General features: G+C 39.3%; 1 protein-coding gene across 2 annotated transcripts in view; it reads right to left on the reverse strand.

Annotated features, from left to right (window-relative positions):
- Nucleotides 1-1,500: 1,500 nt before the first annotated feature.
- Nucleotides 1,501-15,676, reverse strand: part of LOC143019951 (equilibrative nucleobase transporter 1-like) — a 51,769-nt gene continuing 37,593 nt past the window's right edge. For both annotated transcript variants that reach the window (XM_076175977.1, XM_076175978.1), the window contains 3 exons: nt 11,430-11,625; nt 9,179-9,290; nt 1,501-2,073 (listed from right to left, as the gene is read on the reverse strand). In XM_076175977.1, the coding sequence (XP_076032092.1) occupies nt 1,909-2,073; nt 9,179-9,290; nt 11,430-11,625 (473 nt within the window). In that variant the 3' untranslated portion in view covers nt 1,501-1,908. The remainder of the gene's footprint in view (nt 2,074-9,178; nt 9,291-11,429; nt 11,626-15,676) is intronic.

The raw sequence follows: 15,676 nt of genomic DNA on the forward strand, positions 1-15,676 counted from the left end.
GAACGATAATCGCTGAACCATGAGCGATCATTGCTGAGCCATGAACGATCATCGTTGAGCGATAATCGCACCGAACAAAACGTGCCTTCACGGAGGGAAATAATCGCCGTAGCTGACGGAGGTAATAAAATTTCTGGAGGTGGATGATACCGCCGATTAATCGGAGGTTGGAGGAAAAATTGCCCAGTGTGATAGCCCCTGAAGCGAGTAAACAAAGAGGAATTTACTGCAGAGTCCTTCTGCGTCTCCCTCCTCTCTCCTCTCCCTGTCCCTCCCATCTTGTCCAACTGCCTGGTCTCTGTGTGGACAAATGTCCTCAGAAAGCTTAGAGTCGTCAGGTTCCCCCTCTGGCGTTGTCAGCCAGATGGCGTCTTGTCCACCCTTGACACTGTTCAACCACCCAAACATGTTACCATGTAAGAAGAGATGATCAGAAATAAATAATGAAGTCTTGAAGACTATTATTTTTTCATCTACTTACCATGTGATAATGTAATATTTTGTATATATTTTTTTTATTGTTTTCGAGTAACGCAGTACTTAGCCTACTAGTTAGATTGTAATGGTTGGCTTTCTCCGTCACCATCCTCTCCTTCTTGGCTTTTTTTTTTATGTGTTAGTGACTGGTCGCAGAACAGAACACAAGATCTACTCTACAACGGATTCAAGGTGTAGTACCTTCTACGAAGTGTATGCTAACTCATCTTCGGATTGTTATCTGCGTCGTCAGTATCTGCTTCAGGTATTCCGGTAGCAACAGCACAGCCTCCTGCTGCTTCTTCAAGTGTGGGCTGGTCTATGTTGTCATCAACTTAAAGTTGCCCTCTCTCACTCACTAGTGGAGACAGGGTGTATGACTGGCTTCGGTAGATCTCACCTTGCCTTTCCTTCTCTGTTTTGGTGACCTTCTGAACAACTCTTTTAGAAACTACATATTATTTTCTAATTGCATTAATCTACTTCTAACAAATGCATGCGACAACTATGGCTAAAACATCTGTATATAGTCACCCGACCAATCGTACGCCTTAAAGCAACTAATCACAGCCAGTCTTGCAATCAGATTTTGCCAGCCACAACTTGCCGAGGCTAGTCGTTGCCTGTCGAACGATCAATCGTAGACGACCATTACAGGTTTTGTGGGGTCCTATGTGATCACACCACTAATCCTGTGACCTGATACGACCAGTCACATGTCTTAGAACGATCGCATATGTGTGATCGCATTGACAAATCGTAGACATTCTGCAATTGTAGATGCAAGGGGGGATAGTGTTAAAGGATTGCTTAAGGTTACCTCTAGTATATATTTTCTAATTAGTACTGTCTACTATGATCTTCACGCCCCGTGTTGACTGCATTAGTTTCATGGCTGTCATGCCATTTGTTCAATATTTTGCTGCAGGTGGTCTAGCTGACCTCTGCAAGATGATACTTTATACATGAAACTGAATGCAACACTCACTACAAAAGGAAAATAAAAAAAAATCGTAAATAAGAGTTATATTAGAAAATACTCTACATACAAGACTTTGTTACTATTATTAGAGCGTATAATGTACAAGAAAAAAAATGTTTCTGCACCAACATATCCATTAAGACTAAAATGTGGTCAACCATAGATCGAAAAATGGCGAAAAAATGTGTGAACCTCACCACGTGACCAAGGACCCACTCCCCTGAACGCGGGTGGATGGAGTTGAACTCAGCTCTGGTGTGCGATCCTGCGCAGCGTGTGTTCCCAGTCAGAGTTGTGAACTTGTGAACTTCAGTGATGTGTAACTACTCACTGGGCGTTGACAGTAAGTGACGATAAGCGAATCTGCAGTGGCTTCCCGTGTATATAGTCTCGTGTGGTTGAATGATTGTGCATTTGGCACCATTAGGATACTCTACTCGCTTCATCCTTCATTTGGTCGCTAACTCAGCATCCTCGGTGTTCTTGATGAGCGGACTGGCAGTGGCTTTGACATCATCAGCAGGAGACAGGGCATCACTGACTAGAGAGGGCCACAGAAGATGCAGTGGATTCAGAAACGCGAGGAGATTGAGGACGACGATTAGCGCGTGGGCCTGCAACGGAACAAGAATTTGAGAAGTGGAGCCGTTGTCTCTAGAATTGTGACCTGAGGTCAAAATAATCGAGACGGCAATGAAAGGAAATTTTAGGTCAGGATAGTGATATTGGGCCGCGCGGTAGCCCGAGGGATATAGTGTCGAACTCATGAGAAAGTGGTCGTGAGTTCGAGTCCCGTGACCCGACAGCTCTGACTAGGCGGGGAAGCGACCCAGCATTGGTCTTAAAAAAAAAAAAAAAAAAAAAAAAAAATCCCAGGTCTATGGAAGGGACGGGTACCATTGTCTACCATAGCAGAGCATTGAGTTTCCAGTTAGCGACTCAAAGCAACTATTATTATTGTTACTATTGTTATTATTATTATCATTATTATTATTATTATTATTATTATTATTATTATTATTATTATTATTATTATTATTATTATTATTATTATTATTATTATTATTATTACTATTATTATAACTATTACTACTATTGTTATTATTAATCGGGGGTCGCTAATTAAAAGAAGCGGCCCTGCTGTTGATGTGCTGTGTCTTACTGCATTGCTTCTGACCCAGGATAGTGGGCGAGATGCAGGGAAGACCCGTCATCCAGAAGCCGAGAGGAGAGGGAGGGAGGGAGGGAGGGAGGGGTGATGAACGGGGGTAGGGATGAAATGGGTGGGAGTGAAATTATTTCTTTTGACTTTGGCTTCCTCTCTTGTAGGTAAAAAACAAACTTGGTATATGAGTGTATGTATGTATATATTATTATTATACTATAATTATCATTATTACTATTATTATTATTATTACTTTTATTATTATTATCATTATCATTATTATTATCATTATTATTATTACTATTATAATTACTATTAATATTATTACTAATATTAATATTATTACTATTATTAATATTATTACTATTATTATCATTATTATTACTATTATTATTATTATTATCATTATTAATACTATCATTATTATTATTATTACTATTATTATTATTATCATTATTACTGTTATTATCATTATTATTAGTAGTAGTAGTAGTAGTACCCGGTAGTAGTAGTAGTAGTAGTAGTAGTAGTAGTAGTAGTAGTAGTAGTAATAGTAGTGGTAACAGTAGCAGTAGTAATAGTTATACTTCTACAATTCCTTGTCACAAAAATTATATTCTCTTTACTTTTGAATCCCACTACTCTAAGAAGAAGGTTTTTGGTAAACCGATTGATTCATATACAGTTCTTTTGGTATATAAATAGATTCTCAACACAATTACTTTCACATAGTTACTAAAATCCCTTAAAAAGCGCCGAAGAGCATTCTTTGGCTTGACGGCAAAGCTACCGCGCTCTCAGAAGCTTGCCAGTTCAATGGGGTCGATCAATGATGACGAAGAAGAAGAAAAAGAAGAAGAAGAAGAAAAGGAAGAAGAAGAAGAAGAAGAAGAAGAAGAAGAAGAAAAGGAGGAAGGAGAAGAAGGAAGAAGAAGAAGAAAAGGAAGGAGAAGAAAATGAAGAAGAAAAAGAAGAAGAAGAAGGAGGAGGAGGAGGAGTAGGAGAGGAAAAAAAAAGGAAGAAGAAGAAGAAGAAGAAGAAGGAGAAGAAAAAGAAGAAGGAGAAGAAGAAGAAGAAAGAGGAGGAGGAGGAGGAGGAGGAGGAGGGAACAAGAAAAAGAAGAAGAAAAAGAAGAAGAAAAAAGAAGAAGAAGATGAAGAAGAAGAAATAGAAGATGATGAAGAAGAAGAAGAAGGAGGAGAAGGAGGACGAGGAGGAGGGAAGAAGAAGAAAAAGAAGAAGAAGAAGAAGAAGAAGAAGAAGAAAGGAAGAAGAAGGAGAAGAAGAAGAAGGAGGGGAAGAAGAAGAAGAAGAAGAAGAAGAAGAAGAAGGGAAGAAGAAGAAGGAGAAGAAGAAGAAGAAGGGAAGAAGAAGAAGGAGAAGAAGAAGAAGAACGAGAAGAAGAAGGAGAAGAAGAAGAAGAACGAGAAGAAGAAGAACGAGAAGAAGAAGAAGAAGAACGAGAAGAAGAAGAAGAAGAACGAGAAGAAGAAGAACGAGAAGAAGAAGAACGAGAAGAAGAAGAACGAGAAGAAGAAGAAGAAGAAGAAGAAGAAGAAGAAGAAGAAGAAGAAGAAGAAGAAGAGAGTTTGAGGCCGAGCGGGTCAGCACGTGTAGGAGGGAGTCGAAGACCTAGCCATAGAATAACGGAGCACCTCAGCGGCGACCTTCTTCGAGGCGACTTCGACAGAGCGAGTCTGAGTTCCCCAGATCAAGAGGTAATCTTCTTACTTCGTAGGTAACCGTCCGGTCGCCTTGTGTGGCTTCGTCGTACCCTGGGCTGGGCAGCGATGACAAAGGAAACTCAAGAAATATCACCTATTTGGTGGTTCAATAGAGGTGGGCGGTCCGATTCGGAAGTCTGATTAGTCGATTAATCGGATTCGTATTTTCGAATCGGATAATCGAATGGGACTAACTAACCCCCGGCCAAAGGAATCGGATAATCGGACTGTCGAAAATTTAAAGCGATTTGCGATTAATCCGGGTCAACGTCGTCTTTTTTTTTTTTTTTTTTTCAAATCGGACTTTTTTTTTTTTATAATCGAACTTTTTTTTTTTTTTTTTTTTTTCAAATCGTGCCCATCTCTGCTAATGTTTCTGTCCAGGTTCTATTTATTAGCACAGCACCGAAGCCATTTTGTGGGAATTTTCCACAATTTTGTGTCTGAGAAATTTGCTCACATGTGATGTTTTGTGAGCAAATTGTATGTTGTTGCGATGAACTTATTTGTGTATATAATAATTCCTTCTTTGTGTGTGAAAAAAAGTGGAAATCCAGATGTCCTTATAGGAATTTTGTGGTACAAACATCACTCATTTATGGGAACTGGCATAGATCCTAATGGCAATACTGCAGCACAGTCTAACTCAGTGGTTCCCAAACTGTGGGTAAATTACCCCCTGGGGGGGGGGGGGCAGGTAACAAATTTCGGGGGTAATGGAGGGCTGACAAAAAATGAAAAATAAAATAGAATAAAATAAAATCAAGAAAACATCACGGTACCCGGCATTAGGATTAAGGTTAACTTAGTACGTATAATTGTAAAACTGAAAAAAAAAAGTTTGGGAACCACTGGTCTAACTTGTCCAAATGAATAATACCTTAGGTTGTTCATAACCTGGGGTCCTTGAACAGTCTCCAAGCGAATAAACGAGGTCAAGGCAAGACTTACCTAGGTCTCACAGTGCAGCAGCTCCACCTCCTCTGACCTTCAATAGAGGTATTCAAATGGGTCAAGGGCTTTAACAAGGGTGACGCAGGCAAGGTCATCATATTAAGACAGCGTGCCATCCTCGTAGTAATGGATTTGAGCTGGACAAATTTAGGTTTAAAAAGGAAATAGGAAAGAACTGGTTTACCAATAGATTAATTAACGAATGGAAATGACTTTGTAACCATGTAGTGCGCGCTGAAACTGTTTTACGAGAAAGTTAGATAGATTTATGGATGGGGGAGATAGGTGTTAATGGACATGGAACTGTCTAGTGTAGGCCTTATGGTCCCTTCCAGTCTCCCTTATCCTTATGTTCATGTTCTTGATCTATTAGCGGGAAAGTATTTCAATGTTTGTAGCCGGTTTGGTCGTTCTAGGTGAGTGTCTTCGTCAACTGTAATTCAATCTAGGGAAAATCCTCTTAATATGATGACCTTGATGGGTTTCGTATACAGATGAACCTTCTAGTGAATGTTTGGCATCTGGTATCTGAAGGAGGATCAGAGACGCTCATCGTTTTCATATATATTGATCATAATGTCTTTCATACATTCAGCAAGAAGGATGCGGCCCGTGTAACCAGCGCGCGCGCGCACACACACAACACACACACACACACACACACACACACACACACCGGCTCGGTGGCGGATTGGTAAAGCACTGGCCTCACAAGCCAGAGAACCGGGGTTCGATTCCCCGGTCGGGCGGAGATAAGTTGGGTTTGTCTCCTTTCACGTGTAGCCCCTGTTCACCTAGCAGCGAGTAGGTACGGGACGTTAGTCAAGGAGTTGTGACCTTGCTGTCCCGGTGTGTGGTGTGTGAGTGGTCTCAGACCTACCCAGAGATCGGCTAATAAGGAGCTCTGAGCTCACTGCCGTAGGGTGGTGTCTGGCTGTCTCGACAGACTGCAGCAGATCCGAGGCGAATACACACACACACACACACACACACACACACACACACACACACACGCACACAAACACTCGTGGCGCAGGTGGTAGAGTTCCCGGCTGTCACTACAAAGGTCCGAGTTCGACTCCCGCCCAGGGATGAAATAATCTCAGTATCGCTACGTTGCGGGTTGTTACTGTAACTCTTGTGGGCGGGAATTGGGTGTGTGTGCGCGTGTATGGTCACAGCATTACCCATAGATCGGTCATGTAGCTCTGAGCTCTCTTCCGGAAGGGAAATAGCTGTCGATCACGAGTCCAACACGTGGTCCAAAAGACCATGGTGAATCCAAAAGACCATGGTGAATCATACACACACGAACACACACACACACACACACACACACACACACACACACACACACACACACTGTTCACCTAGCAGTGAGTAGGTACGGGATGTTAGTCAAGGAGTTGTGACCTTGCTGTCCCGGTGTGTGGTGTGTGAGTGGTCTCAGACCTACCCAGAGATCGGCTAATAAGGAGCTCTGAGCTCACTGCCGTAGGGTGGTGTCTGGCTGTCTCGACAGACTGCAGCAGATCCGAGGCGAATACACACACACACACAGACACACACACACACACACACACACGCACACAAACACTCGTGGCGCAGGTGGTAGAGTTCCCGGCTGTCACTACAAAGGTCCGAGTTCGACTCCCGCCCAGGGATGAAATAATCTCAGTATCGCTACGTTGCGGGTTGTTACTGTAACTCTTGTGGGCGGGAATTGGGTGTGTGTGTGTGCGTGTATGGTCACAGCATTACCCATAGATCGGTCATGTAGCTCTGAGCTCTCTTCCGGAAGGGAAATAGCTGTCGATCACGAGTCCAACACGTGGTCCAAAAGACCATGGTGAATCCAAAAGACCATGGTGAATCATACACACACGAACACACACACACACACACACACACACACACACACACACACACACACACACACACCCTGTTCACCTAGCAGTGAGTAGGTACAGGATGTTAGTCAAGGAGTTGTGACCTTGCTGTCCCGGTGTGTGGTGTGTGAGTGGTCTCAGACCTACCCAGAGATCGGCAAATAATGAGCTCTGAGCTCACTGCCGTAGGGTGGTGTCTGGCTGTCTCAAACAGAGGCTGCAGCAGATCCGAGGTGAATACACAACACACACACACACACACACACACACACACACACATGAATCAAACTGGCTGAGAGTTACGCCAGACAGGATGCAACTCCCTTGCTATGGAGAGAGATAAAAACTTATCTTCTAAGCTTCCACAAGAGGGCTCCGCGGAAATTTTACAAAATACGGTTATGGTGGAGAATAACGACACGAGAGTTTGTTGGCATTAGATCCCGGGGTTGGGGACTTCCCAAAATCTCTCTCTCTCTCCCCTCCCTCCCTCTCTCTCTCTCTCTCTCTCTCTCTCTCTCTCTCTCTCTCTCTCTCTTTTTTTTTTTTTTTTACATCGGGCCAGATAAGAAAGAATAACAAGTTTGGGCTGCATAACCACATTGTATAATATATATTGAATATTATAATATATATATATATATATAATTCGAATGTAATAATTTCTTGTAGATCCTTATTAGAAAGAAACATCATTGAATCCAGTCATACTAAACAAACCTTTGACCATAATATCAATTTAAGTTTAGGATTATTTAAACTTGATGATTTTGTTATTGATAAAATTGTAAGAACTTCTCCAAGTGCTACTAAGCGGGGGTGACGTAACGTCATGGACCAAACGTCCGTATATGTAAACATCGGCTCTACCTGATTGTGAAGCATCTTCTGCGTACTTCCCATGTTCCTAGCTTGTCTTTTACTTTATGTATATATATCCACCTTTGTCTCTGTAACTGTGTATTCCTTGATAATGTCTTAAATAGACGAAAACGTTCGGACTAAGCTTCTTTTTTCCCAGGGGTTTTGTCTGCATATATATGTATATATATATATATATATATATATATATATATATATATATATATATAGATAGATAGAGAAAGAGATATATTATATATATATATATATATATATACATATACATATATATATATATGAAATAGAAAAAAATGGCATTTAAAGTGCTGTAGCGGGCCAAAAGAACTGATCTCGCGGGCCGTAGTTTGGTGAACCCTGGGTTAGGTAGGCGTTTTGAGCATCAGCCTAGCTGTGTTTTCATCCTCACATTTATCAGAGTGTGTTTTCCAAGATGTCTGAGTTTCTGATAGCCAAGAGTATCTGAGATGTGACGAAAAGATTCAAACATCCTGTTGCCATTCCATATCGAGATCGGCTCGTTTCACACGTATCGACTTTTCGCCGTGCGTCGTCCACGACACGACGTCGTGCTCTCAAGTAACCATGAGGGTGTATGGACGTTTTCACGCTTAGTCGTGACATGTGAAAGCGTCCATAGACATATCCATGGTTATTCGATAGCACGACGTCGTGTCGTGGGCGGCGCACGCCGAAAAGTTGGGGACTGCTTGGGGCAGGGAATAGTCACTGCTGGGGACCGGAGAGGAATGCGGGATTCGAACCCACAACTAAGCGAATGCGAGACCAGCACGCTTCCGATTACGCCACAAGTGCAAGGGAGAGTGTTAAATATCTTAACAATTCCTATACGAGATACGATAATGATCTAAACTTCCGATTCCGATACGCGTCCGATTCCGATACGCGTCCGATTCCGTTACCTGCCCTGATTATAATTCACGGTTACTTTCAGGCCTAGCACCTGGTTTACGAAAACCCGCATTGATTTATGTATATTTATTAATCATTTATCGGTACCGGAAGTATGGGGAAGTATCGGGAGGCGTATCAGAATCGTTAGAAATGTTGGTATCGTTCCATCACTGCTTGTGGTATATGTACTCACGGTGTTGTACATGTGTTGTGACCAGATGAAGTGCGGGAACTGCACGAGAAGGAGGACTGACATCACTGTACCGTAGATACCCATCAGGCGATTGAAATGAGAAGCCGGAAATCTGAAAAAAGGAGAGCAAGTAAGCAAGAAAACAAGTATAAAATAATAAATGAATTCATAAAACAAATTAATGAATACACACATAAATAAATAAATGTATGATTCAGTAGGAAATGTTAATTGTTCTTCGTCTTCAAATGTTGGAACAGGATTGATCATATGTGACACGAAAATCGATAATCGTAATTACTGTTTGTATAAGTGGGCGAGTGTCAGTGAGCGAGATGCAGGGATGACCCGTCATCCAGGAGGAGCCAAGAAAAGAGGGAGGGAGGGAGGGGTGGTGAATGGGAGTGGAGTATGTGGGGATGAAATGGGTTGAGAGTGGATTTATGCCTTTGACTTTGGCTACCTCCCTTGTAAAGGTGAAAAAGCCATTAGTATATGTATGTATGTACTGTTTGTGAGATGACAGTTATCTATTGCTTCATTTATGAAGCTCATACGAACTACATTGATATCATTCATATTGATTGCGTTTTCACTTTATTATATACAATTTCATACGACTTGCAGACATACTTCCTTCCCAGGCCAAACAACTCTCGGCAGATTCGATCTACTTGACCCAGCAATGAATTCTGTGGTCGTCCCCTTCGACTCAACATCCATCGAGGGTTGTCTTTTGTGGAGAAAACGCTGAATAGGATCAATACCAACAGACTTCAGACTGGGTCTTGTGGTATGACTACTACTGTTTTGGACATATTAAGGTATACGTGGTTAAAAACTATTGTAAAGACCGCCCAACCTGCTAGCCTGTGTTTGCTACGTATCATTTTGGGTTGATGACGATGATGATGTTCTATTGGGTGTCTGGCCGAGCAGCCCCGTTTCTCTGAAGAACGCCATGGTTGGAACGAGGTTTCCCCCACAAATCCCTTGTAGAGTATAATATGTTGTGTTGTTGGCTTGCGTAATTGTGTACTATGCAGTCTTCCATAATGTGTAGAACAGTATGTGTAGAAGTGTTACATCCTGGACAGGTATCCGTGATGTTTTCATCAACAGAAAAATCATATTGGGTGGTGACCTCTTGTGTCTTTTCTGCCTAGATCTAGTAAATATACTTTCCTAGCTTGTTGCTACTATTTTTTGTGGTCCTCTCAAATAGGTATTATATTGCATTCCCTGCATATATATATATATATATATATATATATATATATATATATATATATATATGTGTGTGTGTGTGTGTGTGTGTGTGTGTGTGTGTGTGTGTGTGTGTGTGTGTGTGTATGTGTGTGTGTGTGTGAGCGTGTGCGTGCGTTCACCTATTTCAGGAGAGGAGCTACTCGTAAAGTTCTGTTTGTTTTTTCTACAATTATAAGATATTATTTTGAAATAATTTGTGGTTTTGTCTCGGGCACTATCGTCATCTAAGCTATTTAAGGAACACAAGAATGGAAGAGACTACAAGAGACCATAAGGCCTACACTAAGCAGTTCCGTGTCCTTTACCACCTTTCATTCCTATCCATAAAGTTATCCAATCTTCTCAAAAACAACCAATAGTTTCTGGGCTTACTATGTGGTTATTAAGTTTATTCTATTCGTAAGCCATTCTGTTGGTAAACCAGTTCTTGCCTATTTCCTTCTTAAACCTAAATTTGCCCAATTTAAATCTATTACTACGAGTCATGCCCTGCTGGTTTAATATGATGACCTTGCCTCATCATTCATGTTAAAGTCCTTGACCCATTTGAATACCTCTATTAGATCACCCCACATTCATCATCTTCCCTGAGAGTCTAAGTTAAAGTGCCCAAGTTTGTTTACGTGAATTATATACGAGTTTGTGTATGCGTAATGCATGAGGCTTTTATCATAATGAAGGAAAATTTGCATAAGATACTGGAATGGGGAGGGAAAGCAACATTACCTCACAAAGATGGATGAGAGGGGACGATGGTGACGTCACGTCGTTAGGCGATGACGTCAAGTCGCGTCGAAATGTGCGATACTGTTTAAGACCATTTGCGCACATATATAAACACCCATACTATGGAACTTTGGGACTTTAAGTTCCAGGAATATGGTCAAATTGATATTCGTTGTATTGTATCAGAATAAACGGGATATTATGCACACCCGGACGTTCATATGACCAATACGACCTCCAAGACTGGAGCACCTACCTGATCCTAACGTAGGCTGTGAAGACGGCAACGATGAAGGGTCTGGCCACCAACATGAAGAGAAGCGAGAGGACGATGGAAATCGGATGGAAGACGAAGAGGCAGCTGTACATGCTAAGGAGGAGGATGTTCGTGATCATCAACGGCAGGAAAGAAGCACGGATTTCCAGGTAACGGCGTCGGCTCGCGTTCTTTTCTGTGGTACGTGGGTGAGATACAGGGACATTTATTATTGTTGTTGTTGTTGTTAATATTATTATAATTATTATTATTGCCAATATTATTATTATTATTATTATTATTATTATTATCATTAATATTGTTACTAGTACTATCATTAGTATCATTATTGCTATTATTATAATTGCTAATAATATCATTATTAATATTATCATCATCATTATTATTTCTATTATCATCATTATTATTATTATTATAATTATTATTATTATAATTATTATTATTGATATCATTATTATTATTATTATTATTATTATTATTATTATTATTATCATTATTATTATTACTATTATTATCATTACTATTATTCCTATTATCATTAACCATTATTATTATTATTATCATTATCATTATTATTATTATTATAATTATTATCATTATAATTAATAATGGACGTGCGGTGGCCGAGATGACGGCAGTTCAAATTCTGCCGCCAGCGAGTTGGACCAAGGACGTGGTTCATTATATTTCACGCTACAAAGTCCTCTGCAAGAGGTATCATCTTAGACTTCTGATAGGGGAAGTTTCGCATAGTTCAACCGAATCCCTGTCATTATTGATAATGATATCAACAAGAAGTACAACAATAATAACGATAATAATAAGAAGAATAACGATAATAATAATAATAATAATAATAATAATAATAATAATAATAATAATAACAATGATAACAATAATGATAATGATAATAATAACAATGATAATAATAATAATAATAATAATAATAATAATAATAACAATAATAATGATAATAATCATGATAACAATTATAACAATGATGCTAATAATGATAATGATAATAAGGATAATATTAATAATAATGTTAATAATAATAATAATAATAATAATAATAATAATAATAATAATAATAATAATAATAATAATGATAATAATATTAATAATGATGATAATAATAATAATAATATCAATTATACCGGCCATTGGCCCCTGGGATTTGAATTATACAAAATAACAAAATTTACATGAAACTAATTGAAATAAACTCTCATAGTACTTGTACTTATGTGTGAATGCATCTGTACATGAATTTGACCTTGAAACGATAATATATGCATGTCACTAGATGTAACTCTTTAACTCTATTCCTTATTGCGGCGCAGCGAAAGAGGAAAAAGTTTCGTCGGTATTTCTTGTTTGTATTCGTAGGTAGATGACAGAAGACAGGGGTGAATGGAGAATGGTTGTGTATGGATGATGCTGTGATGCATGAGGAGGAGTGGGTGGGGGATGGGAGTTGAGGGAGTATTTGTGAGAAATAAAATTATGCAGCCCGAAGGGATTTCTCCCCGTTTTCTCCATTTCTGCATGAGGGTTTTTTTTTTTTTGCCGATTTAATGAAGCGGCCTTGCTGTGGATGTGCTGTGTCTTGCGACACTGCTTCTGACCCAGGGCAGTGGGTGAGATGCAGGGATGACCCGTCATCCAGGAGGAGCCAAGATAAGAGGGAGGGAAGGGGGTGGATGGGAATGGAGTATGTGGGGATGGAATGGGTGGGAGTGGATTCTAAGCCTTTGTTTTTTGGCTACCTCCTTTGTAAGGGGGAAAAGCTTTTGGTATATGTATGTATCTATGTATTTATAGGTAGAAAATGTACAGACACATAGGGACAGTATCCCTGGGTAATCTATTCATGGGAGAAATCCCAGTATGGGTCCCTGATTATCCCTCTCAGGGAAATGTCCTGCCTTTGATGTGATATATGGTTTATAGTTACGATTGTTGCTATTACTAATTAATTATTATCACCATCTTCTAAATAATAAATATGTCATTCGGTGATGTCCACATTTGTAGCCAACTCTGGAAGGTAGTGGGGTTTCCTTCATGTATAAACACCCACAATCAATTTTGTACACCATTCCTTTCAAAAAAAAGCATACCTGCGAAACTAGTCAGGAATAAACTCAGACTAAGACTCCTGTGTTTCCTACTCCCACTTACGTCAGTTATGGAAGGTAGTGGGGTCTCCCTTATGTATAAACACCCACAATCAATTTTGTACACCATTCCTTTAAAAAAAAAAAGCATACCTGCGAAACTAGTCAGGAATAAACTCAGACTAAGACTCCTGTGTTTCCTACTCCCACTTCCGTCATTTATGGAAGGTAGTGGGGTTTCCTTCATGTATAAAAACCCACAATCAATTTTGTACACCATTCCTTTAAAAAAAAAGCATACCTGCGAAACTAGTCAGGAATAAACTCAGACTAAGACTCCTGTTTTTCCTACTCCCACTTCCGTCAGTTATAATTATGTACAAAACCTTAATCCTTGGGGTACGAGATATGATAGCCAGTGCAATTGTACTGTGTACTCACCATGAGAAATCATAATGTGCATTCACTGTATCCTACTAACTGACGTTTTTCAATTTCAAATAAAAAAAGTACCTTTGTTCAGTAATGAAATTTATCTAATCATTTCTCAGCAAGGTTTGTGTCCCTAATCCTTTTCATATGTTTGCAAGGTATTTATATTGGATGGGGATATGATAATTTTTTTCTGAGATAATCAAGTGATACAAGCACTGGAAAAGGTTAAGAACCGCTGATACTTATTCAGGAACTTTCTATTGGCTGGTGACGTGATGCGTGTTGTATGTTGACTCATGTGTTTGCGATTTGGAAAATATTTAGGTCAGAAAAGATTGGCTGTCGACATCCACTTGCATTTCTGTGGATCACGTGCCGTGCGTGTGACATATCGTATATAGGGATAGTAATGGTTACAGATATCTCTTTCTCTCTCTCTCTCTCTCTCTCTCTCTCTCTCTCTCTCTCTTTCTCTCTCTCTCTCTCTCTCTCTCTCTCTCTCTCTCTCTCTCTCTCTCTCTCTCTCTCTCTCTCTCTCTCTCTCTCTCTCCATGTGTTTTCTACTTGATGCCCAAAGTGGGCTGTGATCAACATTAAAAAAATTTCAGTGTAAAAATAAATCAACAAAAATATATGAATAAACAGATTAATATACATATATACAAAAAATAAACGAATAAATAAATTAATCTATACTTAAATATACAAAAACCTTCCCATAGCAACCAGCTCAAAGATATATAGAAAATAAGCAAACAAAAAAGACACAAATAAATATATCGATAAATAGATCAATAAATAAATATAAAAAAATGTCCTTAGGAACAAACACAAAATATAAAAAAAAAAATAAATAAATAAAAAATACACAAATAAATATATTGATATATACATATATATATACATATATATATATATATATATACATGTATATATATATATACATATATATATATATATATATATATATATATATATATATATATATATATATATAACCTGTCGATAGGAATACAAACACAAAATTATATAAAAAAGAATAAATAAACAAAAAATACACAGATAAATGTACTGATGAACAGATCAATAAATAAATAAATAGATAAATTATTCATAGGAACACGATCACATGTGCGTGTCATGAGCAACTTGTATTGCGTTTATACGTGAGTCAATTTGTGGTCACGAGACAGACAGACCTCAAGTACAGTTTGAGTAGAAATGCCTTCGGTTACCCTATTCTAGGCTTCCGGAGGAACATCTCAATAAAGTGTCTAACATTCGTATTCTAGATTTAACGCCTCTTAGGCTGTCATTCAGCTTCTCGCAATACGACGCAAGAGTGAATTGACATTTGGAAATGTGGAAAACAAAAGATCGTAACCGAAGTCATTGCCACTCAAACACGGTAGCAAAAGCAAGTAGCATGCTAGTAAAAGCAAGTAGCATGCTAGCGAGAAATGCTTAGTGTGCCGCCACACTCTAATAATGTCTGTGACCAAGAGACCTTGGCATGCAAGACATTCTGAACATCTTTGACAAAAAACGAACAACATAATTACCGCGTGCGTGCGTGCGTGTGCATGTGTGTGTGTGTGTGTATGTGTGTGTGTGTGTGTGTGTGTGTGTGTGTGTGTGTGTGTGTGTGTGAGAGAGAGAGAGAGAGAGAGA

The sequence above is a fragment of the Oratosquilla oratoria genome, chromosome 38, assembly GCF_046742065.1.
Source record: "Oratosquilla oratoria isolate Oo_2021 chromosome 38, ASM4674206v1, whole genome shotgun sequence".
In the NCBI taxonomy this organism is placed as follows: domain Eukaryota; kingdom Metazoa; phylum Arthropoda; class Malacostraca; order Stomatopoda; family Squillidae; genus Oratosquilla; species Oratosquilla oratoria.